Source organism: Vigna angularis, chromosome 4 (genome assembly GCF_016808095.1).
Source record: "Vigna angularis cultivar LongXiaoDou No.4 chromosome 4, ASM1680809v1, whole genome shotgun sequence".
Classification (NCBI taxonomy): domain Eukaryota; kingdom Viridiplantae; phylum Streptophyta; class Magnoliopsida; order Fabales; family Fabaceae; genus Vigna; species Vigna angularis.
In genome coordinates, this window is record NC_068973.1 from 21,528,880 (window position 1) to 21,554,294 (window position 25,415).

Here is a 25,415-nt window from a genome sequence, read left to right on the forward strand (position 1 = left end):
AAAGGTTCTATTGATTCTAAGGTGGAGCCGAAGTGAATCACTCAAGGATTATAGATCATCTACCAACACACATTCCTATATTTGAACCCAACACGTTCCCTTTGAACCCAATAACGTATAACATGTTTGAGTTACCACGGTAAAGCATCTAAAAGTACGATTAGATTATTAGGTACAAACCATATCATTCATTATTCAAAAGTATGTTTGACACATAAGGAATGCAATTCAAACATGCTAGTAGTTGTCATGAGCAGAAAGTTAACAACAGAACCGTCCAAATGGCAAAAATGGAATTAAACTTTACTATAAAAGTGACACTAACATTATCTGTAATAAAAAAAAATGGAACATAGCATAGATTTTTTCCTCGTCTAACAACGCTTTTTCCTCCCATTTCCCTCCCAAACAATTCATTAACACAAGATATGACTATGATCTATAAATAATTGGGGAATTCACTCCAGGTATAATGAAAATTAATCCAATTCGCTGGACACCTGATTTTCCACACAGTTAACCAAGAGTTGCAGCACTTCCTCTCTAGTGAATTTCTATTATTTTCTATGCCTTCGTGTCTGGTTCAGAGGACACAGGTAGTGAACTATAATCTTGTGTTTTGGGAAGAGAAAAGCTACGACGCTCTTTCCCCCCTGGCTTAGAAGAAGCATTGCCATACCAGACCATTCCTGCTATCGCAACGATCATACCCAGAACAACATGTAGATTGAGACCCTCTTTTCCAAAGAAAATGAAGCCCAGGATTAGGACCAAAATAGTCTTCATGTGACCAAGGACTTGGAATGATACAGCCGTGAACCTACCGATGCAGATGAACTGACTGAGGTTTGTCCCTACTGCAATGGTGCAAGACAGAATGATGAACAACTGCAGAAAGCACGAGCAGCTCAGTTTAATAATAGTGTTCCAGTAGTCACAGTATTCATTATTTTCTTGAGTAAAGGTACTACACTGTACAGTTTTATAAAGTTGACATAAACTGTATACATATTTGGATTCTCCCCTGTTCTTATGAAAATGCCCGTGTCATTTTCCAGAGAAAGACAAACAAAACGTTCACAGTCCATACACAGGAAACTGGTCCCTCCACAGAATATATGTTTCTTAAAAAAATAACAGTATTTTCCTAAGGTAAAGAAGGGATAGGATCCAAATCATTTAGAAAAGAAAATGACAACTACAACATTTGGTTCTAAGGGAGACCAAGGGAGGGAACCCTCCCACATTATGTGCATACCGACCAACCGTCAAGAATACACCGCTTTTATTTACGAATAAAAAGAGCTATATGCATGCTGTTGCTAACCAGTATAGTGAGACAAGCAAATTTATATGGATGTAGTGAGTATTTCATGCATATGGATGCCGCCAGTAGTATAGAGATAAAATAAAAAATTTACATGGATGTAAGAAAGTTGTTCATGCCTTTTATGTTAAAAATAACAGCCTGCTAGACGCAGTGCAAAACTGATGTGTACTTTTATTGAATGAACGTGGCCCTTTAAATAGCCACAAAAGGTAACAGTTTACATAGTAAATAAAGCCTAACAACTGATACTAAATAAAACTTGAATCAGAATAATAACGAAAAAACCAGAACCCAACCCAGCAGGAAAAATTGAACGCACCAGCAGAATATAAACAGAAAGGAAAAACAAAAAACAACTCAAAACTGACAGACTGGGCATGAAACGCATAGCACAATTAAAACTAACAAAATTATAATTGTGCCCCTTAGCTTTAAAGTTTATCCAACCTTTTACAGATACTGTATGAATAGGCACGCTACCAACTATATTTAGCATTAGTTTGAAGCAACAACAAAGACCAAGGAAATTATTGTAGAAGTATTACTGGAAAACTGGGGTGGACGAAATAAAAATCTCCAATACAAAAATAGGGAAGCGGTCAACTGAAACAAGATTGTATACATATAATTAAAACCTTCAACATTTACACAACCTCAGAAAAAGATACTTTTTCCTTCAGACGTACATAAACAAATCTAACGGATCTTCCCCTAAAGAAAATTTCTCATAACATCATCATATTTTAAAATAGATTGGTCAAATTATGAACACAGAGCCAAACGTTTTAGTATATAAATGAATTTAAAGGATAAGTTAACGACCCAAGCAGTACTAGTTTGCACCAAATACAGAAATAACTATGTGCCTCTTTTCAGAAATACTATTTCTTTTATGCTCTAAACATTTTGAAAGAGGAGAAAATTAGATATGAACATGCATTTGATTTCATAGACGTTATTAGTTAACTAAATATCCACTATAAGGAGTAATAAAAAGGGCACAATGAACGCCTTCGTAAAAAAGAAAGTCTATCTCTTGAAAGAGACTGAGAAGGTCGTTTCCCTCTAAAAAATAACGTGCACTAGAGGAAGATATATGGATTGTTATGACACTTTGATCTTCAAAAGCTATTTACTGACCCAAAAAGCAAATTTGAAGTTTTGAAAAATTCTTAAAGAACCTACTAGAACTTCAAGCTGCAAGCAACACTTAGAGGACTTATATATATTGAATAGAAGACAGTTTAACAGAAGTATGAATTAGTTAAGATTAAGAGTACTCTTAGACAACCTAAGGATGCTTTCTCAATGTTTCTATGCAGCAACCTGACACTGAATTTGGGCAGCAGAATTTGGCACTCAGTTCTATGATAAGCAATATGTAGTATATATTAACTTGCGTAACAAATAGGAAATCCATTTAGAAGAAATACACAGCAATCAGGAATAGTCCTTACAGTTAGAGTTATTTTAAACTTCTTACTAGAAAATAACCCATCCTAAACCTGATATAGAAATAAATTTAACTAGTATCCACTTCTCTCCCTAATCACAGCAAAAGATTCAAAAGAGAAAAAAAAAACCAGAAAAGAAATAGAGAAAACTTACAGTTGATGTCAAGCCATATCCGTAGGCATCAACTCGTTTGCCTGTCAACCAATAGTCCAGAAAGGGGCCTACTAGGAGTAAACTTCCTGCCTGTGCTGGTGCTGTGTGGCCCAACAAGTTAAATGATCCAATAGAATACTTCCTCTGAAGATAATGCACATACTGCACAAAAGTTTATTCTTAAATATCATCCCAACAAGAGTGAGGTCATGAAACCAACAAAAGCGAGAATGCTTAGAAGTTTTGTAAACTAAATCATCGAAGTCTGTTATAGAAGCACCCGAGAATACTATTTGTGATACAATTGCAGAAAAAACAGAAAAATTATTGCAGGCTTCCCAATTTTATAATTTAAAGTTCTATAACAAAGACAGTTCATTGTTAAATAAATGAATTATTGCCAACAAGTATCATGTACCAGAAAGTGAACATTTACCAATCCAAAACTGCCTTTATAAAATGAAATTCAATTTGATTGGTTTGTATCTCACAACTAAAGATTCAGGTTCGATGTTAGTCTATGTTACTTACATACTGTTGCAGGGCTGTGCTCCAAACTGCTATCAAAGCAGCAATAAAACCTTTTGCATTAACGCTGACATCGGTGACTGTACAGACAGCAACACCAAGCAAAACCAAAACAATACTAAGCTTTGTGTCCCTTGAATATCGTACATTGTCCAAGACAACCTCCAGAAAACAAGATACTGGAATCATGCTCAGCTTAGCAATCTGACAAATTTTATTTCAAGGAGGAATTATTATAAATATCTAACTTTATTATAAAGAGAGTTCAAAATGTTTCTGTAATTCTCTAATTGTTACCTGATAAAAACCAACAGAATTCCACATTAAACTCACATTCATCCCAACGATGGAGAAATTTGCAAATAAGACAAATTTGATAATATCAGATAATGGAAGATGAGAGGTCTGAATATATCCCAGCGATTTAAGAATGAGTGTCAACAAAGTTGTCGTGGCAAAATGCAGACCAGTTAAAGTAGTAGCTGCATAATAGCATTATATAAGACAGAAGGTCAGGATTCAGGAGCGGTATAGAAGTTCAGAAATTTGTACTCCTTACAAGTTACATAAAAAGAAACCATAAACCAAATTATTCTTTGCTTGACTGGTAATAGAAGAGATTTTAAATCTATCATCCAATTCTAATCTCAGTACGATCGTTTACGTTATTTTAGTTCAGATATACAAATGATAATACTGCCGTTACTGATCTAAACCGAAAACCACGGAAATGGAAAGATTGTTCAAAAAATACTTTCCTAGTGGAAACTTTGAATGCCTATCTTGAACTTCGCAATTAATTTTTTTATGAGAAGTTTTTCTCTTTTAGCAGATTTTGTGCATATTTTTGGAATTCGCATCACTGATAAAATGTTTGCAGTCTGTACCACCACAGCCTGTTGTCTAAATGCCTACCTTCTGCTCAGATTTTCTTTCTAACCACTTTTACTGAACAACATAGTATTGCTTACAGCATCTGTGGTGCTAATTTATCTCCTATTCAACTACCACCTAGAAATAATGGATGCTTCTTCAAAATCATAGGAAAAGTTTATACCGAACAGTATCATTAAGAGGTAGACACAAATCAAAACATATCAACTTAAAGTATTAGCATTTAGAGATTGAAATTAAAGTCAGGAGTAAACTATTCAAAATCTCTATATTACAGTTTCTGAAAAACCACCAAGTCAAATGCCCATCCTATAGGATTTTTTCTAGTTCACTTCCACGCTATATCATATATCCAGTCTATTAGGTCATTTTATAGTTATTTCAATTGAACCACATCTTCAAGGACCTAATCCAAGATGCCACAGTAGTGCAATCGGAATTATGCAAAACATATAATATCAAAATGAAGTTACGGTCATAAAACATGCAATTTTATCATACCAAAAAGCTTTCCCCTTCTTTACACCTTCAAATACATACATGTGAGACACCAAAAGAATGCACAAGATAGGTAGTTTGTCGCAACAACGCATAGAAAAAAAGAAGCATGGCATCTTTTAAATCAAAGGCATGCAGATCAAAGATTCAACGGAGGGAATGGGAAAAGTAAAGGCGAGATCCTACCAAAACTAAAACCATATGTAGCCATTAGGGCCTTATTCACCAGGATTATTCCCACAGACGTGACCACATTGAACAACCATGATGCTGCATCAAGAGAAGCCTTCCGATCACCCTTGCTTACAGAAGACATGTTGAACTAGAGCTTCCAATACAAAAACTTAATTTCTCACAGCTCTGCCTTCATGCAATAAGTGAATGACTAGTTTCAGAATCGTACAGCTTTATCTGTACAGAAAAAATAAATAATGAGAAGAAGCGCCTTCCTAATTCCCTATAAATAGAGTAAAATTCTCACACTGCTCCACATTTCAGAGAGGAAAACGAAACAAAATGCGGTCTACCATAACCAAGTAAACAGTAGAAATTTATAATAGTATACAAGGAGACTTAAAAACAAAGGAAATCTACAAGAAATATAAAAATGCTATCCACCCTTCATTGATATCTCCGTCCATAGAGTTGACATGACATCTGCAGCAGAGGAATCTTCCACTATATACACAAATATAGACACAGATACGGATATATATAAAGTTAAAAACAACTGATTCTGAGATTCTTACGAGAAGCTCTTGTTTTATAGTTCAAGACATCCCAAAAAGGGGCAAACAAAAAAATACAAAGAGACATGAGGAAAGGGACAATGAATATTGAAGTTGACGAAATGCTCACTTACACAGCGAACTACGATTAACTACAACCATAATCCTAAATCTCGAAAGACACGATTCAGCCAATAGGAAACAATACCAAGCTAAATCAAACCAGAACAGCACAATCTCATCAGATCCATTACTATTTTCAACAATATACAGTAATTGAAAGCAGATTGGAGCTCCAAGCTAACAAAAATCACGAAATTCCAAAAAATCCGTTAGCAAAAGAAAGAGCACGAGGAAAAAGCAACCTCAAACGGAATCTCGAACGTGGATCCGCGATCCCTAATTTGAGAGCGCGGCAGTAAGAACTAAGGAGCAGAAGAATCCCCTAGACTCAGAAATCTCTAAAGAACGAAAGAAAGAAAAAAATAAAGGAAAAAAGGTTGGTGATAATATATTGCGTGAAGGTGTTAAAGGAACGCACCGTTGAGATGAAGGGAGAACGTGGTGATGGTGTTTGGTTGTTTCCTTTCCGCGTTGGCTTTTAAAATGGAAAATTGGTGCGCTGTGTGGTGCGGAGCGTGGCGTGGCTGGGCTGGATTGTTAACGTCCAGATTCAGTGACCGAGAAAAGGTGAGTTGCGGGGAAAGCAGCAACAACTGCAAAGTAAACGGTATGTCATCGCTAATTAATACTACTAGTCAACTTCACTCGCACAATTATCCTTCAATCACCACCATTTTTCTGTGTTTTTTTACTGCATTTCCTTAATTAACACTAAATCGGATTTATCAGAACATTTATACTTATTACAGTTGAACCACATCTTTGATCACCTAATCCAAGATGCTATAGTGGTAAAATCTGAATCATGCAAACACATAATATCAAGGTTTAAAGTTTATTCTAGATAAATTAAAGTCATACATTTACATTTTTAGTTGTTTAACAATTGGCGCGATTATATTGTCAGATGCTAAAATAGTATAATTACAATATTTGAAAAATAAAAAATATGATTAAATAAAAATAAAAATTTGAAACTTGAGAGACAATAAATAGACTTATCCCATATTCTTGGAAAAAAATATTTAAGCATGTTCTTCTACCATTTATTATGATTTTATCGGTGTTGTTTCATTTGTGTTTGGTGCAAAAAAATTTGGCCGTCTCTTCAATTGGTGTGGGCATGATCGTGAAACCTATTTTTTAAGGTTATTTTTCCAAGTCCCACTGCTTCCCCTGTTCTTGTGTGTCTAGCGTGTGTTTTTATCTACAACAAATTATTTATGGGTCTTTTGGAATCAAAGTGATGGTCATTTTTACGGGAAGATTTCATTTTGTGGTTAGAAATACGTTTTCAGAGCAAAATAATTAGTTGCTATGTGTCGATCATGTAAGCATTGCCATCTTGTACTACTTTTTAAATCACATAAACAAAAAGAAAATTAATTTCATATAATATTTTCCCATTTCTTTTTTTTTTTTTGGTTTTATCCGTTTCTGATTTCTCATATCTTTAATATTTGGATGTACACTAATTTTTTAAATTCCTCTTCATTTTGTTATATGTACATTGTAAGTTAAGTGTCCTTATAAACATAGCAAGTATTTTAAAAAAATTTAAATATTATTTTGATCTATATTTTTGTGGACTTTGTTTTATGTGAAACTCATTTTTCTCGAATGTTTAATGTGATTTCAATTTTGGTAATTTATATTTAATTTGGTCACTTTTTCATGACTTCATCAAAATTGTTAACAACAGTATGTGATTTAGTGTACATTTACATGTTAGCACACAATTCACTTCTTATATTCATAACAACATATTGACAGAACATGTCTAGTATGGACTAATTACTATGTATGTACTGGTTAGGTTTATGATATAACAACTTTACATTCAGTTATACAACTGGACTTTTTTTAAAGTAATTAATGTAACCATATATTTGTTGGTTTGTTAGAAAATTATGTTTTAGTATCTTATAAATATGAGTCTCCAAGTTTAGAAACTCAGTATCAATGTATTGACATTTCAGATCAGATAAATTATCTCTCTATTTTTCTCAATTTTTTTTCACAAAATTGGGTACTTGTGTTCTACTTGGGACCAAGCTCAAAGAATTTGGTGTAACACATTGAATTGAACGATTCAATGACTTAAGCATGATTTTGACCACAATCAATATAATATTTGAGGCTAGTTTTATAATTAAATCTCGTAGAATTTCTTTGGTATCACAGGTTCATGAGTATATTTTTTTCCTTTGTATCAAATTCTGACTTATTCAATATGTGAGAATTCCCTATCAACAAAAATGGATGTTTGGGTTTGTTACCTTTGTCTATCCGGAGACAATGAGACTCATATTATCCAAAGGGAATCCTCATTTTATCTATGATTTACATGTACCTTCAAGAGAATACGTTTGGTATTAACAATAACTTGATTTTATACTTATTTGTAGTGACTCATATGCACAACCTTTATCAAGTTTGTATAACTATTATTATGGTTTTTATACAAATTTTCATCTTATGTGTGCATCCTGGCTCGTTTGGAACTATGTGTATATGATGTGGGCAAAAGTTGGATGGGGAATTTGGTGTGAAATTTGGGTACATGCATGAGGCATCCATCTGCTTCATATGGTTATGCTATGGGATTAGAAATTTAGTTTTGGATAGTTGTTACTACTACATGGCAGTTTTTACAATTTGGTTCACTATTGGATTAACCTGAAATAAGTTGCAAAATGTTAAATAGTGATTTCTTAATTTAATTATTATCTATTACGAATAAAAAGTTTAGTGATGAACTTGTAGCACCACTCATATGGGATAACTTTTTTTTAAAAAATTCTTATACAAAATAGACATTTGGGTACATATATAAGGTATTCATTGTTTTAGATGTGTATCTCACAGAGTTACAAATTTAGTTTTGGATAGTTGTTACAACGTGGTGTAGTTTTAAGCAATTCATGTCACTCTTGAATTATTTTAAAATAAGTTATAGAAGAGTACATAGTGATTTAGCATAGTTCAGTTTAAAATTAATATAGTTTAGTTCAAAGTTAGTACAATTAGCAGTTGAGTTTAATTTATTTTGTACTTCAATGCAATTCAGTGCAGTGTAGTTTGATAAAAGAAAAAGTAGTTCAATTTTGTTCGTTTGAACTACCTTTTAGTTCAGTTCAGTTCAAGCGAACTATTTTTTGAAGGTGTGGAGAAACACTAGAAGGAGGGTTGAATAGTGTTTCCGTAGCTTTTTTCGCATCTTGCCTTCTGATCCCCATGCACGTGATACTTATGAGTTGAGAAACTTGGTTAGTAAAAGCATACTTAAGGAGATTGTTTACTTAGCCAATTCAACGTATCCAAGTTTGAGCGTAGGCAGTAGTCTTAAGTAGCGCAGACCATAATATTAGAGAGAATAAAGAAGAAGTTAATAAAACTACATCGTTTATCAACATATTAAAACATACACAATGTTTTATACTGGTTCACCTATTAAGGTTATGTCTCCAGTTCTCCTCTAAGTTAACTTAGAAGGTTCCATTAGATATTCAATGAAGTATAATTGAGTTTAACTCACTCCTGATTGCGTAGTATTATTTACCACTCCTGGTATCCCTAGACGCTTAGTACCTTTGAGAAACCCGTCTAGTTTAGTTTCTCCCACTTCTAGTTGTGTAGTATTGTTCACCAAGCCTGGTATCCTTGATCAACGAATAACCTCCAGTTATCCTAGATCAGTTGAGTATTCACACCACTCTTGGTACTCAGCAACCTGCTAAGATTTCCTTGAGTATTTGCACCACTCCTAGTATCCCTAAGCAACCTGGTATCCACGATACCGCCTAGTTAAGTTTCACCCACTAGTGATTGTGCATTATTCTTCACTACTCCTAGTATCTCTGATCCACGAATAACCTTTAGTTACTCTAGATCAGTTGAGTATTTGCACCACTCTTGGTATTGGACGATCTCGCCTATATTTCCTTAACCTTTCAAAGTTAAGTTATAAGTGTTTTGATTCTCTCCAAAATTGCAATCATAGATTGCTTACAAGTCGTTCAGACCATAACTCTCACAGAGAGGATTTGATTACAATATAAAATAGTTTAAACACTCGCAGGTGTTTCTCTCATCTCTATGTTTTTCCCTCCTTACATAAGTAAGCATGTGATACATTGAAGTACTAGAGGGATGTTTTACTTCTCTCTTTCTCTCATGTAATAAACACAAGCAAATATTACAATGAAGCTTGAGAGACTCTCTTTTGTATTTCACTCTTTCACTCTCTCTTCTTTCCTCAAGTGAATATTCTAATGAAGCTTGAGAGTGCTTCTTTTCTTGAACTCTTCTCTTTTCCTTTTGATAGTAGAAATTTGGCATTGATAGCACAAATAGATTTCCTCGCTCAATGGATGATGAGATATCTTTACATCTTCATATCATCTCTCCTCTACATCATCATCTTCTTCTTTCTTCAGGTCTTCTATTTATACACCTTGAGGATATAGCCGTTATGACAATGCTTGTTTGAGATTTGACAATATGACCGTTTGACGAAGCTTGTCTTGACGCTTGTTCCTTTCTAGCTATATGATGAAGCCTTTGTTAGAGCATATGTGCTTTTTAGAGCTTTTATAAAAAATGATCTTGACTTATCTTTTTGCATAACTTTTTGATAGTCTGATTATTGCTCCTTTTTGTATTTTACTTAACGTTCATTCTAGCATCTATAAGATGAACGTTTGTAGTGATGGTCCTGCACTACATATATAGCAGATCTTATTTTTCTTTAGTGTTTTTATCTTATATTTCTAAAACCAGAATAATTCTCCTTGAAAGTCAAGCTAGAGAGTCCAAAGAGTCTCTCTAGCCACCTTCCTTGCACACTACCTTCGTTCTTTCATTTCTCCATTTTCCTTTGTGCTTTCTCTCACCCCCAACGCTGCTTCCATATCCACATCAGCTTGCACGTGTCAGCCACTCGTCAGAAGCTACATCTTTCCTTCTCGCGTCAGCGTCCCGTTCCTCACGACATCATTTTTCCTCATACGCATCAGAGGTACACCTTTTCTTTTTACCATATTTTCTCTCTTGCGAGAGCATCTTCGCAAACCTCTTTCCATTCACGCTCTCAAGAGCTCGTATCCACCAGTTCATCACAGATCTGCCATTCTTCTTGCCTTCCGCTAGGGTTTCCTTCGTTTTTCACCATTTTCTTCATTTTCACCGATTGATCTAGAGTTTTGACCGATTAAACACCTCTCCAACCTTCGTTCTTCCCTTTCCACCGTTTAAAACACCATTCTCAACGATCAATCGGTTAGTTTAGTGATTCCGCACCGTTCTAGGGTTTCTATCAAGTTTATTCTCTATTTCGAGCTTTCCTCTCGATTTCCTATGAGTCAACTCTCGATCTACAGTTTCGTCTACATTCCGCTGCATATTTATTCGTCGGAGAAGCTTCGAGGAGGTTCGAATCATGCTCGCATAGCTTCTATCGTCATCTCCTCGGGTGCTCTTCCATCACCTATTCCTAATTAGATATCACTTTTGTTGTTTTTGAACATTGAGCATTTAATGTTATTTAATGCTTGCTCAGAACAACAAAATGCTTTTGATTTCTTACCGTTAGGTATCATTTTGCAATTAAGTTCTTTTCTTTGAAGATACCAAGCGTAGGTATATAAGATGAGGTACTTGTTAAGTTCATGGTAACGTTTAGTCAAGTAAACACTTCTTTAGTTTTTGTCTCTTTTCAATTAGATAGTGTTTAGCTTGATTAAGCTTTCTTACATATGTTAATAATTAAGTCTTTTAATATATTTTATCAAAGACATTGTCTCGACCTATTTGTTTTCGAGAGAAGCTGAATACTAGGTATTATAAGCATTAGGTGTTTAACTCAATCTCTCTTTGACGGTTTAGGCAGAAAATCGTTTAGTCATGCATCTGGGTGTTTTAGCCTAGATGTTTTTCTATTTCCTAAGACCTAAGTGTTTTCCTATGTTTTTCTATGTTTGGGAATTCTAGTTATGTGTTTTAGGTTTCAAGTTCTAAGTCTTTTGTTTTCACCTATTGATGGATTGGTAGGTATACCAAATCGCACAAGTAATATAAAATGGTAAGACCAAGTATCGTATCCCAGAAGACTCTCGACACTATACAGTTGTGTGATGAGTCGATTAATTAAGAGTTAAATAAATAGAAATCATTGGTTTAAGATGCAAGAACAGAAATTTAAATGAATGCATTTTGATCACTAGAAGAGTAACACAAAGATGAACGAATGTTGTTTATAATGAGATGAGTATGTTGTTGGGGTTAGATTTCACCAAGTTCTCTCTCATATATGTAAGAATTCTTCTTTATGCATTAATGTTAACGTCAGTCACTAAATCACGTAAACCCGATCCCTCGGCGAATAAGTTTGTCCTTAACCACCAGTTCATGCAATTCCTAACATTCCTAGCAATTAAATGTGAAGATCAAGAGCTTAAGATGACCAAGACTTATACCTTCATCCCTGAGAAATATTACTCATGGGAGAATTCAACAAGAACCTAAATTGTAAGAAACCTCCCGACACTCATGCAATTCATAAATCATGCGATGAATGAGTTAAAAAAAGCATGTAATAAGCACAGATGAATTACTCTAACAATTAATGAAAAAGCATATGGAATTAAGAATCAAATCAAATACATGAGAGTTCACAAGGATACATCATTCCCTAACAACAAATAGAGTTTAGTTCTCCATAGACATGGAAAAGCATGAGATAGCAAAACCCTAAAAGTAGAGGAAGGACACTTTCGCATCCAAATCCGCCTTCAGAGAGTGGAAGAGTGGGCTATTGTGCTGCTCCAGCCAGAGATACCAAACCTAGGATGTCTGGGTCCTTTAAATAGAGCGACAGCAAAATAGAAACAAAGCGCAAGCCCGAGTCAGTGGCGCTCAAGTGCCCCAAAAGGGGCGCCCGGGCGGGGAACGGTGGTCTTCTACGCCCAAGCCTCAGAGATGACGCCCAAGCATCGTGCATCCGACGCTCAAGCGCCCCAAAAAGGGGCGTCCGGGCGGTGAGCGACACTTCCTACACTTAAGCCTTCCAGAGGATGCCCAAGCTTCGTGTTGTTGGCACTTGGGCGGCGAGCAGTGGTTTGCTGCGCTCAAGCCTCCAAAAAGGGCGCCCAAGCCTCGAGCTTATTTCCTTCTGGTGCTTTTTCTAGACCTTTCTGAGCACTATCTCCTTAGCACTTTATCCCTACTTTCCATATTAGCTCATTTTCTATCAAAACAAAGGGGCGCCCGGGCGGTGAGTGGTGGTCTTCTGCGCCCAAGCCTCAAAGATGACGCCCAAGCTTCGTGCATCCGGTGCTCAAGCGCCCTAAAAAGAGGCGTCCGGGCGGTGAGTGACACTTCCTACACTTAAGCCTTCCAGAGGACGCCCAAGCTTCGTGTTGTTGGCGCTTAAGCGCCCAAAAAGGGGCGCTTGGGCGGCGAGCGGTGGTTTGCTGCGCTCAAGCCTCCAAAAAGGGCGCCCAAGCCTCGAGCTTTTTTCCTTCTGGTGCTTTTTCTGGACCTTTCTGAGCACTTTATCCCTGCTTTCCATATTAGCTCATTTTCTATCAAAATAAAGGGAATTAGTCATAAATCATCAAATTCAACCTCAACTCTCTTATTCACACAATTTAACAGAAAAACATGATTCCAAGCAAGTTTCTAAGTAGTAAAGGATTAGTATTAAAATTACATAACAGATAACGGTATTTTCAACCGTTATCACCACCATGTTTTTGTGATTGTTATTCTAAGTTGTGTTCTGGAGTCTTGAGTTGTTTGTCTTAATCCTTAGTGTAGCTTTTTGTTGATTAATTCTTTCTCTTAGATCATTATTTACAATTTTTGGTTATGTTCTTCCTAGCTAAGGTTTTATCCTAGATTTGTATCCTTTTGTTTCAAGCCCTTTGTTTTCTACTCTATTTCCTGAGTAGTTGTATTTTCATTTCCCTTTCTTGGCTTATGGCTTTGTGTTCATCTATCCAGGGTTCTCTTATTTCTTTTGGCTTAGAGTTGGTTTTCTATCTTAAGATTGGGTTATTCTATCCTAGTGTCTAACTAAAGGTTGGTTTCCTAATTTAGGTTTGGGGTTTTCTAACTTAGTGTTTTTCTATCCTAGTGTCTAACTATAAAGGTTGGTTTCCTAGTTTAGGTTTGGGGTTTTCTGACTTAGTGTTTTACTATCCTAAGGTTTTTCATTTCCTTAGCCTAGATGTTTTAGCCTATGTGGTTTGCTAAGTGTTTTTTCGGTTTTAGGGTTAGCTTTTCATACATAAAGACTTTTTCATTTCATGTTATTTAGTTAAACTTCAAAACCAAGATCAGGGTTTCTATTGGACGATCATGTCTTATACTGACAACCTATTAGACGAGCTTGTCTTATCTTGGCATATTTTAGTTCACTACAAGTTTTAATAGTTCAATGTAGTTCAATTGATTTTACCCACCCCTAACTAAAAGCACTCCTTATTCTTTATACTCCTATCTCTCTTATTCAAAATGTTTTAACTCCCATGCTGTTTTTTGTTTGTTTACTTATGATACACTTGAGCCTACATCCTTCAAAGAAGCCAATCATTTTGATTGTTGGCGGAAAGCTATAATTGTTAAGATAGAAGATCTTAAAAGAAATAAGACTTGGTCATTGATAATAGTTGAAAAACTATTATTTTTATACTTAATTTTAACCTTAAAGACAACCTTTATGACTTAGAAACTAGCTTGGAATCATGTTTTTATTTAAGTTTTGGAAATAAGAGAGTTGGATAGGTTTTATGCTTAGTTTTCCTTGTTTTTGTAGGTTTTAAGATGAATTGAATGGAAGAAGTGAAGTAGTCAGAAGTTGGACTGAGAAAAGGAAGAAAAAGTGCATAAAAGAAGAGCCGCAAGTACCGCTCAGCGCCACTTTTACCGCTGAGCGACACTTTCAAGTCCCGCAGTCAACTCTGAGGGGCAAAATTGCAGTTGAGCATCAAATAGAAGAACCACACTTACCGCTGAGCGCCATTTTATTGGGCCTTGGGCCAATTTTCTGTAATTTTTAGCAAGCTATATAAGGTTTTGGCCAAATTAGGGTTAGTATATTTGGCGAGAACGAAGCAAAATCACAGTTTCTTCACCCCTTGGAGGAGGATCTTGGATGCTCAAGCTCCACTCTTCAAATTCTAGGGTTCTATCTTTCATTCTTTCATTATTTTTCATCTAGTTTCACCATGATTATGGTGAACTAAACCTTCATTGTTGTTGGGGAATCAATGTAATCCTTTGAAACTCTCATGTATTGAATTGGTTCTTTAATCTATATGCTTTCTTTCATTAATTGTTAGTGATGGCAACCCCTTTAGGGACTTCCCATCCAAAGAAGTATCAACTAACACTAAGACTAAAGAAAGGGAAGTAGAATAAAGATTGCTAAAGCTATTTCCTTATCTAAGTCTTAGATAGATTCTCTTTAACTAATTCCATTTACATTGTTTTGTAGGACATTAATAAGGTTAGAAGGTTCCTAGGAAAGTTGCCAAGCAAGGAGGCAAAGAAGAATGTATTGTGCAACCAGCCGTGTAGCACCTTTGAAAGAATGAATTCAACATTTTCCATGTGGATTATGCAGCCACCAGGATTGCCCACGTAAAACATGCAACCAGCCACATTTTACATGTTTCTCACGTGGAACACAAGCCAAACCATCAAGCTTCTTCACATGAGCACATTCTCCACATTTTCCATGTATAACACACGACCAACATCATTCTGCATATTTTCATTTAGCTTATGCACATTGTAAATATGCAGAATACATTCCACGTTCTCAAGCTTCTCTTCCTATAAAAGAGAGCTTAATCCATTGTAAAAGTTAACTTGAATTGAAGTAAAGAAATGCTGCCAATTTTCAGCTATTACTCTCAAGTTCACCTCTGTGCTTTGTTATCTTGCACCTCCTCTAGCTCCTTTCCCCTTTGGAAAGCCTACTGAGTTAGAAATCTACCAAAACACTCATCCAAACACCACCAGACAATTTCACAAATACCTTGAGTGCATTCGGACATCCACTACCATCTTCCATCCGCTGCCATTCTCTGCGTCTTGAAGCATCCTTCTACGCGTCATAGAGCTGCTTCCATCAGTTAGGGTTTTTCTTCTATACTCTATGCATGCTTTATTTAACTCATTCAGTTGCATGATCATTGATGTTATTTGTATGGACACATATGAGTAAATCTAGAACTGAAGAAATTGTCCCAATAGTAATACTGCCTAGACATAGGGATAGGAGGATTGGTTGCCTTTAAGCTTATGTGCGAATGTAATGCATGAATAATTGCTAGGGAGACAAGACATTGTGAACTAGTGATTAGGAGTAGGCTTTCTTCACCGAGACGTCGAGTTTAAGGTAAATTAGAAAGTGACATTAACATTAATGACGAAAGATGAATTCTTGAATACATGAGGGTGGATAGGATGAATTGAAAACCCCAACAACATCATCATTCCATAATTTACATCAATCACCTTTGCTTCTTTCGATCCAATTGATCAACACATGCATTCATATTTAATTTTCAGTATTTGCATTTAAACCTACAAGAATTCGTTCACAAGTCTAATTTAATCATCAAATCACATAACTGTTTAGGCTGTGAGTCCTTTGGGAAAAATACTTGGTCTTACCATTTTATTATTACTTGATACGATTCGGTTACACTTGCCGAGGGTTAACAATCATTAATAAGTCTTCCTCTGGGAAAGAAAGCTGTAAGGTGTAAATGGGTCTACAAAACCAAATTCAAAAAAGAAGGCTCAATACAAAGACATAAAACAAGGCTTGTGGCAAAGGGTTTCATTTAAACAAAGGGGGTTCGTGTTTTCAAAAAAAAATCTCCTATAGTTAAGCTAACTACTATTTGGTTTCTTCTCTCTATTGCTATTTCTTTTGGTTGGTTTTTACATCAACTAGATGTTGATAACACTATTCTACATGAAGAGTTGGATCAAGAGGTTTATAAGAACCCACCACCTGGTTTACAACTTTCTTCTCCGAAATTAGTTTGCAAACTTCATAAATCCTTATATGGATTGTGACAAGCAAGCAAACATTGGAATGTCAAAACTCACTACTACCTTGCTCAAATTTGGTTTCACTCAAAGTAGAGTTTATTACTCTTTATTTGTGTAACAAACTCTTGATTAGTTTACAACCCTCTTAGTCTATATCGATAACAAGGTTATTATTGGTAATAATCTCAATATCATACATAACACATATCAAATCTTATCTTCATGATTAGTTCCAAATTGGACCTAGGTGATTTGAGGTATTTCTTAGGATTTGAGGTTGCTCATTCTCAACGTAGTTTAGTTTTCAATCAATGAAAGTACTGTCTTGATATTTTATTCGAGTTTGGTTTAACTGGTAGTAAACTTGCCCCAACTCCATGAATCAGATGGGCTCCTCTTCCTAATTCTACCAATTCAAAAATTTTTGTATCTTACTCATACACGACTGAAAATGAGCTTTGTTGTGCAACATGTCAGTCAATTCATTGCATCTCCTAGAAGCTCTCATTTAAATGCTGCTTTTTGAATTCTAAGATATCTAAAAAGTGCTCTAAGACAGGGGCTTTTCTATCCAATTCAAAATGCCCCATAGACTTCAAGCCTTCTCTGATTCAAACTAGGCCACTTGCAACATTACATGATGATCCATAACATGTTATTTTGTATTTTATGGTAATTGCCTCATATCTTGGAAGTCCAAAAATCATAACACAGTTTCTCACAATTCCATTGAAGCCGAATACAAGGCTTTAGCCACTGTGGCTTGTGAGCACAATGGCTCAAATATATTACAAATGATCTCTCTCTCAACATCTCTTTGCCAATCTCCAATTTTTGTGACAATTAGTCCACTATTCAATGAGGTGGATTCACATCTCATTCATGTCAATATTACTAAAGGATTTATTGTCCTTTGTATCCATCACCATTTGGCTGAAAAGATATTCACGTTAGGTTTATAAACATACATCACCCAATTTGAGAGAGATGTTATAATTAGAAAATAGTTTTTTTTTATACAAGAAAAGTTGTTGTCAGCTATTATTTAGTTGTTTTACAGCCTTGTAAATATAGTTTTATAAAAAGTTTTTTTCTGCCTTGTACAATTGAGTTAAGAATATTTGGTTCTTTTTATCTATATCATAAACACTAATAGTTATAATTAGATTTCACACTTGACTTTTAATTTTTAATTGTTATAATCATATTTCACATATTTAGCTTTATGATACAATTACCGTACCAAGTAATTATTTTTATTGTAATTTTAACTTTATTTCATATTAGTTTTGCAATTAAAACATGATAATTTTAATTTTATTTTGTCTGTGTAAATTAGACCATTGTAGCTTTGATATTATATTCTTGTATACGAAGTTGTTCAAATTAAAACAGTTGGATCTTTAACATGATTTGTTTGTTGGCCAATTGTGCTTACTAAGACTGTTGTAACGTTAACATTATTTCCTCTTTAGCCAATTGTACAAACTAAAAAACATTGTAGTTTTAAAAAATATTTTTTTGTTAGCTGGTTGTGATAACTAAAATCATTATAGGCTTAATATTATTTTCTCATAGATTGATTGTGCTAACTAAGATTGTTGTAACTTTAACACTATTTTTTTAAGACCACTGTAATTTAACATTTTTAAAATAAAAAAAAGTTTAAATTGTTGAAATGACAATCTTTAAGCATTATGAATCACTTGTGATGTTAACAAGGTTGGATTTATGGCAACAATGGTTCAAATATGTAGGTGAAGAAATTGTGTTTGAGCATGACCAACAAAAGGTATGGCTCGATTAGCGACTATTTAAGGAGCTAATTGATGTTATTCACACAAAAGTGAATATCTCTTGTAGTCCAACTCAACACTAATGATTTTGGAATCTAGATATTACATTATGTTATCCTTATTGCAACAATTCTTCTCGTAAAAGTTATATGCTATACTTAATAATAAGATTAACCAAATTATAGGATTATGTGGTTTACCAAACGTGTTAAAATATTTTATTGAACTTCTCACGAAGAATTTTTTTTTCTTAATATATAAAATTGATTTTCCTTAAAAATATGTTATCAATTTCTAAAAATAACACCTAAATAATGTCTCAAACCCCTCAAAAAACATTATAGATAAAAAAATAATTTTAAGTTGTAACAAAAGATAGTTAATATCTCTAAAATAAATAAATGTCACCTAAATTTAAAATATTGTATTCATAAATAATTTCTTTAATATCTTATAAAACACAGTATTAATCACTTATTGTATTTGTATAAAAGACAATTTCCATTTCTATTAATATTAAATTGAGTATAGTTGATCAAGAATTGAATTAAAAATAAATAAAACACTTAATTGTAGATTTTACCAGTCACTTATAATTTTTTTGTGAATTTAATTATTAATTGTTATCATCTAAGTTTTAAAATTATAATTTTTTTTCTTTTATCGGCAATTTACTACAGAGTAATTAATTGAGATTACTTCCAGTTCATAATAAAATATATATTATATTTTAAATTCCATGCAGCTGCATATACACTCTGATGCTTGTCATCTTAATTGTGTATAATTTTTATACCACTATTAAACACCGATCTTACATAGTTTAAAAGCGCTTATATGAAAGTTATTCTAATGGTTTAAAAGTTAAACATGATTAGAGAATACAACATACTTTTTTTTTCCATGTCATCCAAAAAAATCTTTATCAATAAGATAATGTTCTTTCTCCTTAAATGCATATATTTGAACTGAAGGGCACGTGCAGAACCTTGATTGAAGGATCTAATGACAGAAATGTATCCTTTTCACGCAAAGGGTTTATGGATACTTATTTTTGAACAGTTTCAAAAATCTAGTTTTTAATAACTTTAAATCACCTTCTAGATCTATTGACACGGCTTTTCGTTATATTCATTTGTCCCAACAAACGAGTATTTTTCTAATGTGATTTCAAAATTGACTAGGAAACATCATAGTCGCAGAGGAATATTTTAATGTATACATAGAAATATATACGACAATGTCCATTTTTCTCTCTTTTTCTCCTCTGTTTCAATATCTATTCAGAGAGAATGATAAACAACACAACATATAGAGTTAGAAATAAATTCATTTTTATATAAGTTTAGAATATTGTAAAAGTCAATAATCATAATGTCAATTTTAACATTTAAAACACAAGTTACTCTTAATAAAACAGTTTCTTTTAATTATCTTATATATTTATATATATATATATATATATATATATATATATATATATATATATATATATATATATATATATATATATATATATATATATATATGATAAAATTAAAAAATGTTGAATTATTCTTTATCAAGTAATTTTTTATAATTTAATTATGATGTATATTCTTTTTCTAAAATATAATTTTAAATGTAATTATTGATGGTAATAGAGTAAGAATGCAAAATTGACTATTATATAATAAAATAGAATAAAAATTGTAAATACCTAGAAAATTATATTTTATAATTGATAGTGATTTAGAACAAGTTTAATAACTATTTTAATATTAAATTTTTTTAATATAAATAGTTTGATTATGAACAAGTTTCATTATTTTAAAACACATTATCTCTTTATAAATCACTTTTTTAGAGTTCTCTAACTTCTCTAGAAGTTCTCACTCTTTGTTCAACTATTTAAATATCAAAGGCCACCACAAAAATCCTTGAGGCGAACTCTCTACTTTCATCTGATCAATTTATCTGATAGAGTAAGTTGGTTTTCTGCTCATTTTCCTTGGTCGATTTTGTCTTTCTTTGCTTGTAAACCATTTGTGATTGCATGTAATGTCTGAGTCTTTGATAAGACTATGCTAATCGGTGGTTCTAACGGTGTACATTGATCATGTTTCTGTTGTTCGTAGAAGTTGATAGGCCTTCCTCTGCGTTTGGAGTTGTCTTAGGCCTTTTAGAATGGTTTGGTCATTTTCCAGATAAGGGAAGCTAATTATCTTGTTTTAAGTTTTACTACTTTGATAATATGAACTTGCATGTTTGAGTTGCTAATATTGGTAATTGACCATATTGAAATTATGTTGTGTTTGGTGGTTGTATGTTGCTTGATCTTGTCTGAATTGGTGTTGAGTTGAAAAAATGAGGATCTGATCATTTGAGCAAATTGGTAGACACTTTTACATTGAAAATTGTTTTTAAACCAAGTATTAAGTAAGGAAAACTAATATGATGATCCGAACAAGTCCCTCGTTCCACAAATTATAATTTTGAACTTACTATTTTTTGATATGAAATTGAGCAATATTGGTGTGGCATTGAATGCAAGCTTGGTTGTGAAGGTATGGTAGCATTTAAGATCTAGACTACTACTGGCTGCTAGGTTTTTGTCACTGAGCGACCAAAAAATGTAAATGGTCTAGCGTTGAGCAGTGACAAAATGTAAATGGTCTACCGTTAGATGGCGGAAGTCTGGTCACAAAATCTAGTGAGATATCCTCCCACACTCCGGAAGGAATAGGCAAAGGATGCAAGAGTCCCCCAGGTCTTGCTGTGCTATACTTGGTCTGCTGGCAAGCTACGCACTGAGAAACAAACGCCTTAGTGTCCTTAGCCATGGATCCCCAAACAAAATTAGCACTGATCCTCTTCAAAGTTTTGCTGACCCCCGCATGACCCCCAACAGGAGTCTCATGGAATTCTCGTAACAGTAAGGGAATAAATTTGGACTGATTGTTGATCCAAATCTTTCCACGATACAGAAGCAAATCGTCATTCCAACGATAAAGAGGATAAGAGGAGGGATTCGACAGTACTTTATCCCTCATAAGAATGAATTCAGAGTCCAATAATTGTGATTCCTTCAACTCATTTAAGAACACAAACTGTGGGGTAGAGAGCATATGTAACTCACCCTGAAGTGGACAATCGAATCGCGAAAGTGCATCCGCCACCACGTTCAATCTCCCCGGTTTGTACTGAATCTCGTAATCATAACCCAGCAACTTTACAAGATAGTGTTGTTGTTCTGGGGTCTGAATGACTTGCGTCAAGAGCTCTTTCAAACTCCTCTGATCAGTTTGAATGATGAAAAAGTGTCCCAACAAATACTGTCGCCATCGTTTCACTACACTAGTTATGGCGTGGAGCTCTCGGACATACGCGGAGGATTTAGACAATCGAGGATAGAACACCTTGCTAAAGTAAGCAATTGGTCGATTGTCTTGAGTCAAAACTGCACCCATGGTTGTCCCTGATGCATCTGTTTGGACATAAAAAGTCTTATCAAAATCCGGCAAAGCTAAGATTGTGATGCTGGTCATGGCAGATTTCAGAGAGTCGAAAGCCTTCTGAGCATGGGTAGACCACTGAAATTGCCCTTTTTTAAGTAGATCAGTCAGAGGTTGGGCTATGGCTGCATAATGACGAACGAATTTCCGGTAAAACCCGGTCAAACCCAAAAACCCACGTAGCCCTTTGGTGCAGGTAGGAACTGGCCATTTAACCATAGCCTCAATTTTTCCAAGATCGGGAGACACTCCCCCATTAGAAACTATATGCCCCAAGTATGCAATCTGTGTCTGAAAGAAGGAACACTTGTGAGATTGCAAGAGGAAACTATTACTTGCCAAAATCTCGAATACCTGGCGCAGATGAGTCAAGTGTTGATCAAAGTCAGCACTGAATACCAAAATATCATCAAAGAAGACAATAACTGTCCTACGCAATAGAGGCCTGAAAATATCATTCATGGTAGATTGGAATGTTGCCGGGGCGTTGCACAATCCGAATGGCATTACACAATATTCGTAATGTCCATCGTGAGTCCGGAAGGCTGTCTTAGGAATATCAGAGGGTTGAAGGCGGATTTGATGGAAACCTGAAGTCAAATCCAGTTTCGAAAAGCATCGAGCGGAACCCAATTCATCCAACAACTGCTCTACCGTAGGAAGTGGGAAACGGTCCTTGACCGTAATGGCATTCAAAGCGCGGTAATCCACACACATACGCCAAGATCCATCTTTCTTCTTCAGAAGGAGAACTGGAGAAGAAAATGGACTTGAACTTGGCTGAATCCAACCAGAGGCAATCATTTTGGAAACCTGTCTTTCAATCTCAAGTTTCTGAAAATGCGGATATTTGTAAGGCTGATAAGTGCAAAAAAAGTAGTTAATTTTCATATGGAATTTTAGCACTTATGTTTTGAATTGAGTACATTTGTATCAATTTTCCCCAATCTAAGAAAGATGAAATGTAATCACATGTTTCTGAGTTGTTGAGTAAAAGGAAATCATTTGATCCCTAGTTTGTATACATTTCAGGTAAACTAAGAGAGAAGAGCAAATCCTGCAACATTTCGCCCAAGCTAGAATGATTTCGCTTAAGCTAGACTTGTCCAGGAAGCCATTACCTTAAAAGTCATTCTCGCTTAAGCGAGAATATTTTAGCTTAAGCGAGAATGACTATCTTCTCCAAGAAGTTTCTTCTCGCTTAAGCGAGAATAATTTAGCTTAAGCGAGAATTCGGGCAGTTTATATATTTACGAAGCAGAAAGAAAAAGGAAGACGGAGAGCTACGGAGAAAGAAGCACCCAAAGAGTTTTTCTTCCACTTTAGTTGTAGGATCTTCTTCTTCATCTCTTAGAATGCTAATGGCTACTATGAGTGGCTGATTTCTTCTCTTGGGATTGAATGTAATCGATTCGAACTCAGATGTAATCTGGTGATATTTATATATAGCATTTCTGTTTTTATTCAACATTGGTATTTTTGTTCTGCTCTTAATGCTTGATTCTACCTGATCAATAGTTTCATGAATGTGGATTTTAGACTTGACTGGAAAGTATTTCTAAAACCCTGATCTGAGCAAGAATACTTGATATTCTGTGATGCTAGGGATAGATTTCAGTTTATCAATTGCTTATAACACTTGAATATAATGCTGGACAGTTTGTTGGATATGTGAGGAATCAATATTCAAGGAACTGATCTTATGAATTTTATATGCGAGGAATCGATATAAATGACTTTTGTGTGTTGCATCAATGTTGGTAATTTCAGTTGTTATATGTTTGTATTCATCCAGATTGCAGACGAGTGAGATAGATGAATTCAATCCCAACTTCTCATATTAATCTTCGTTAAGTTATTCGTTGTTATTATTTTACTTTCACGCAACGTAGTTTTATTTATCAACATCAATCATGAATCAAGTTGAACATCCTTGTATATATATTGTTTGAGATAAAAATTTATCTGTTTAATCGAAACTGTTCCTCGTGGGTTCGACACTCTTACTCAAAAATCATTATACTACAGTTGACTATTGGTACGCTTGCCAAAAGTCTAACAAGTATTTTTGGCGCCGTTGCCGGGGAACGGTTTCTTTTGAATTTTTAAAAAAGTTATCTCATCCAGCTTTGTGAATATATTTTTTTTTCTTTTCTTCTTAATTAGATAGTTTATTTTATTTTCTCATTTGTACTAATCCTTGCTTGAGCTGTTTTGATTTATGTTCTTAAGAGGTCAGGTTTCTAAAGATCAATTAGCATTTGACCCAGAGATAGAAAAAACCGCTCGAAGAAGTAGAGGCAAAAACAAGAAGAAGCAAGGAAAAACAAAGGAAAAATCTTCCAATACTTCCATCACACATCAGGAAACAGAAAACATGGCGGAAGAAGGACCAAATCCACCTAGAAGAACACTTGGAGACTATGCTATGCAACAAGGGCCAAGATATTTTTCTAGCATAGTAATACCGCCTACCACCAAAACTTTGGAGATGAAGCCAGCTTTCCTTAGCCTAATCAGTTCTCATCAATTCACTGGAATGGATAATGAAGATCCATACATTCATCTCTCTACATTCTATGAACTAGTAGGAACTATGGGATTTGAAGAAGGAGATCTTGACCATGTATATATGAGTTTGTTTCCTTTTTCTTTGACAGGTAGAGCAAAGGAATGGCTTAAATCACATCCCAACCAGAGTCTGAACAAGTGGAGTGATGTAGAAGATAAATTCTTGAACAGATTCTTTCCACCTTCTCGTTACATTAAGGCAAAAACTGAGATTTCTACTTTTAGGCAAGGACAAGATGAACCATTCTGTGAAGCTTGGGAACGATTTAATTCTTTGTTGAGGAGATGCCCCAATCATGGTTTTGAAGATATTGCTCAACTAAACATTTTCTGCAATGGTCTGAGGCCAGACACCAAAATGATATTAGATGCAGCGGCTGGAGGAACAATGATGTTTGTAGATGCAGAACAAGCAACAAGAATCATTGAGGCACTAGCATCTACAGACCATCAAGCCCAACATAACAGACAAACAGTTCAGCGGAAAGGAATTCTTGATCTCAGCACTACAGATGCAATTTTAGCTCAGAATAAAATTCTAACTCAACAGATGGTAGCATTAACCAAACAGATGGCTAACTTACCTGAGCAGTTAAAAGCAGTACAATCTTCTCCTAGTCAACAACCCATGAGATGTAACTTCTGTGGAGGTGACCATCCCAATGGTCATTGTTCATATCAAAGTAGCCCACAAGAAGGAGAAGTTCAATATGTGAGTAATCAAGGAAGATCAGGGAATTTCTCTAACAACAATAACTTTTCACAAGGATGG

The 25,415-nt window shown here is 34.7% G+C and overlaps 1 protein-coding gene and 1 non-coding gene across 3 annotated transcripts; both read right to left on the reverse strand.

Annotated features, from left to right (window-relative positions):
• Positions 1-282: 282 nt before the first annotated feature.
• On the reverse strand, positions 283-6,333 carry LOC108330558 (UDP-rhamnose/UDP-galactose transporter 6). 2 transcript variants are annotated; one of them, XM_052876249.1, is made up of 6 exons: positions 6,128-6,333; positions 5,045-5,269; positions 3,764-3,948; positions 3,470-3,670; positions 2,939-3,100; positions 283-888 (listed from the first exon to the last, which is right to left on the reverse strand). In XM_052876249.1, the coding sequence occupies exons 2-6, from the start codon at positions 5,172-5,174 to the stop codon at positions 565-567; spliced, it is 1,002 nt and encodes a 333-aa protein (XP_052732209.1). In that variant the 5' UTR covers positions 5,175-5,269; positions 6,128-6,333; the 3' UTR covers positions 283-564. The 2 variants fall into 2 exon arrangements, with proteins under 2 accessions (XP_052732209.1, XP_052732210.1); XM_052876250.1 differs by lacking the exon at positions 6,128-6,333 and adding an exon at positions 5,952-6,053.
• An 18,507-nt stretch (positions 6,334-24,840) lies between these two features.
• On the reverse strand, positions 24,841-24,946 carry LOC128196406 (small nucleolar RNA R71). The gene has a single exon (XR_008248689.1). It is a non-coding gene; the product is annotated as a small nucleolar RNA R71 (small nucleolar RNA).
• Positions 24,947-25,415: the final 469 nt, after the last annotated feature.

Excerpts from the sequence above, each read along its gene's own strand:
- LOC108330558 (XM_052876249.1), bottom strand. The coding sequence starts at position 5,174 with ATGTCTTCTGTAAGCAAGGGTGATCGGAAGGCTTCTCTTGATGCAGCA. Across the intron at positions 3,949-5,044 it reads TACATATGGTTTTAGTTTTG|CTACTACTTTAACTGGTCTG; the intron begins GTAGGATCTCGC and ends GCTATTATGCAG. Across the intron at positions 3,671-3,763 it reads ATTCTGTTGGTTTTTATCAG|ATTGCTAAGCTGAGCATGAT; the intron begins GTAACAATTAGA and ends AAAATTTGTCAG.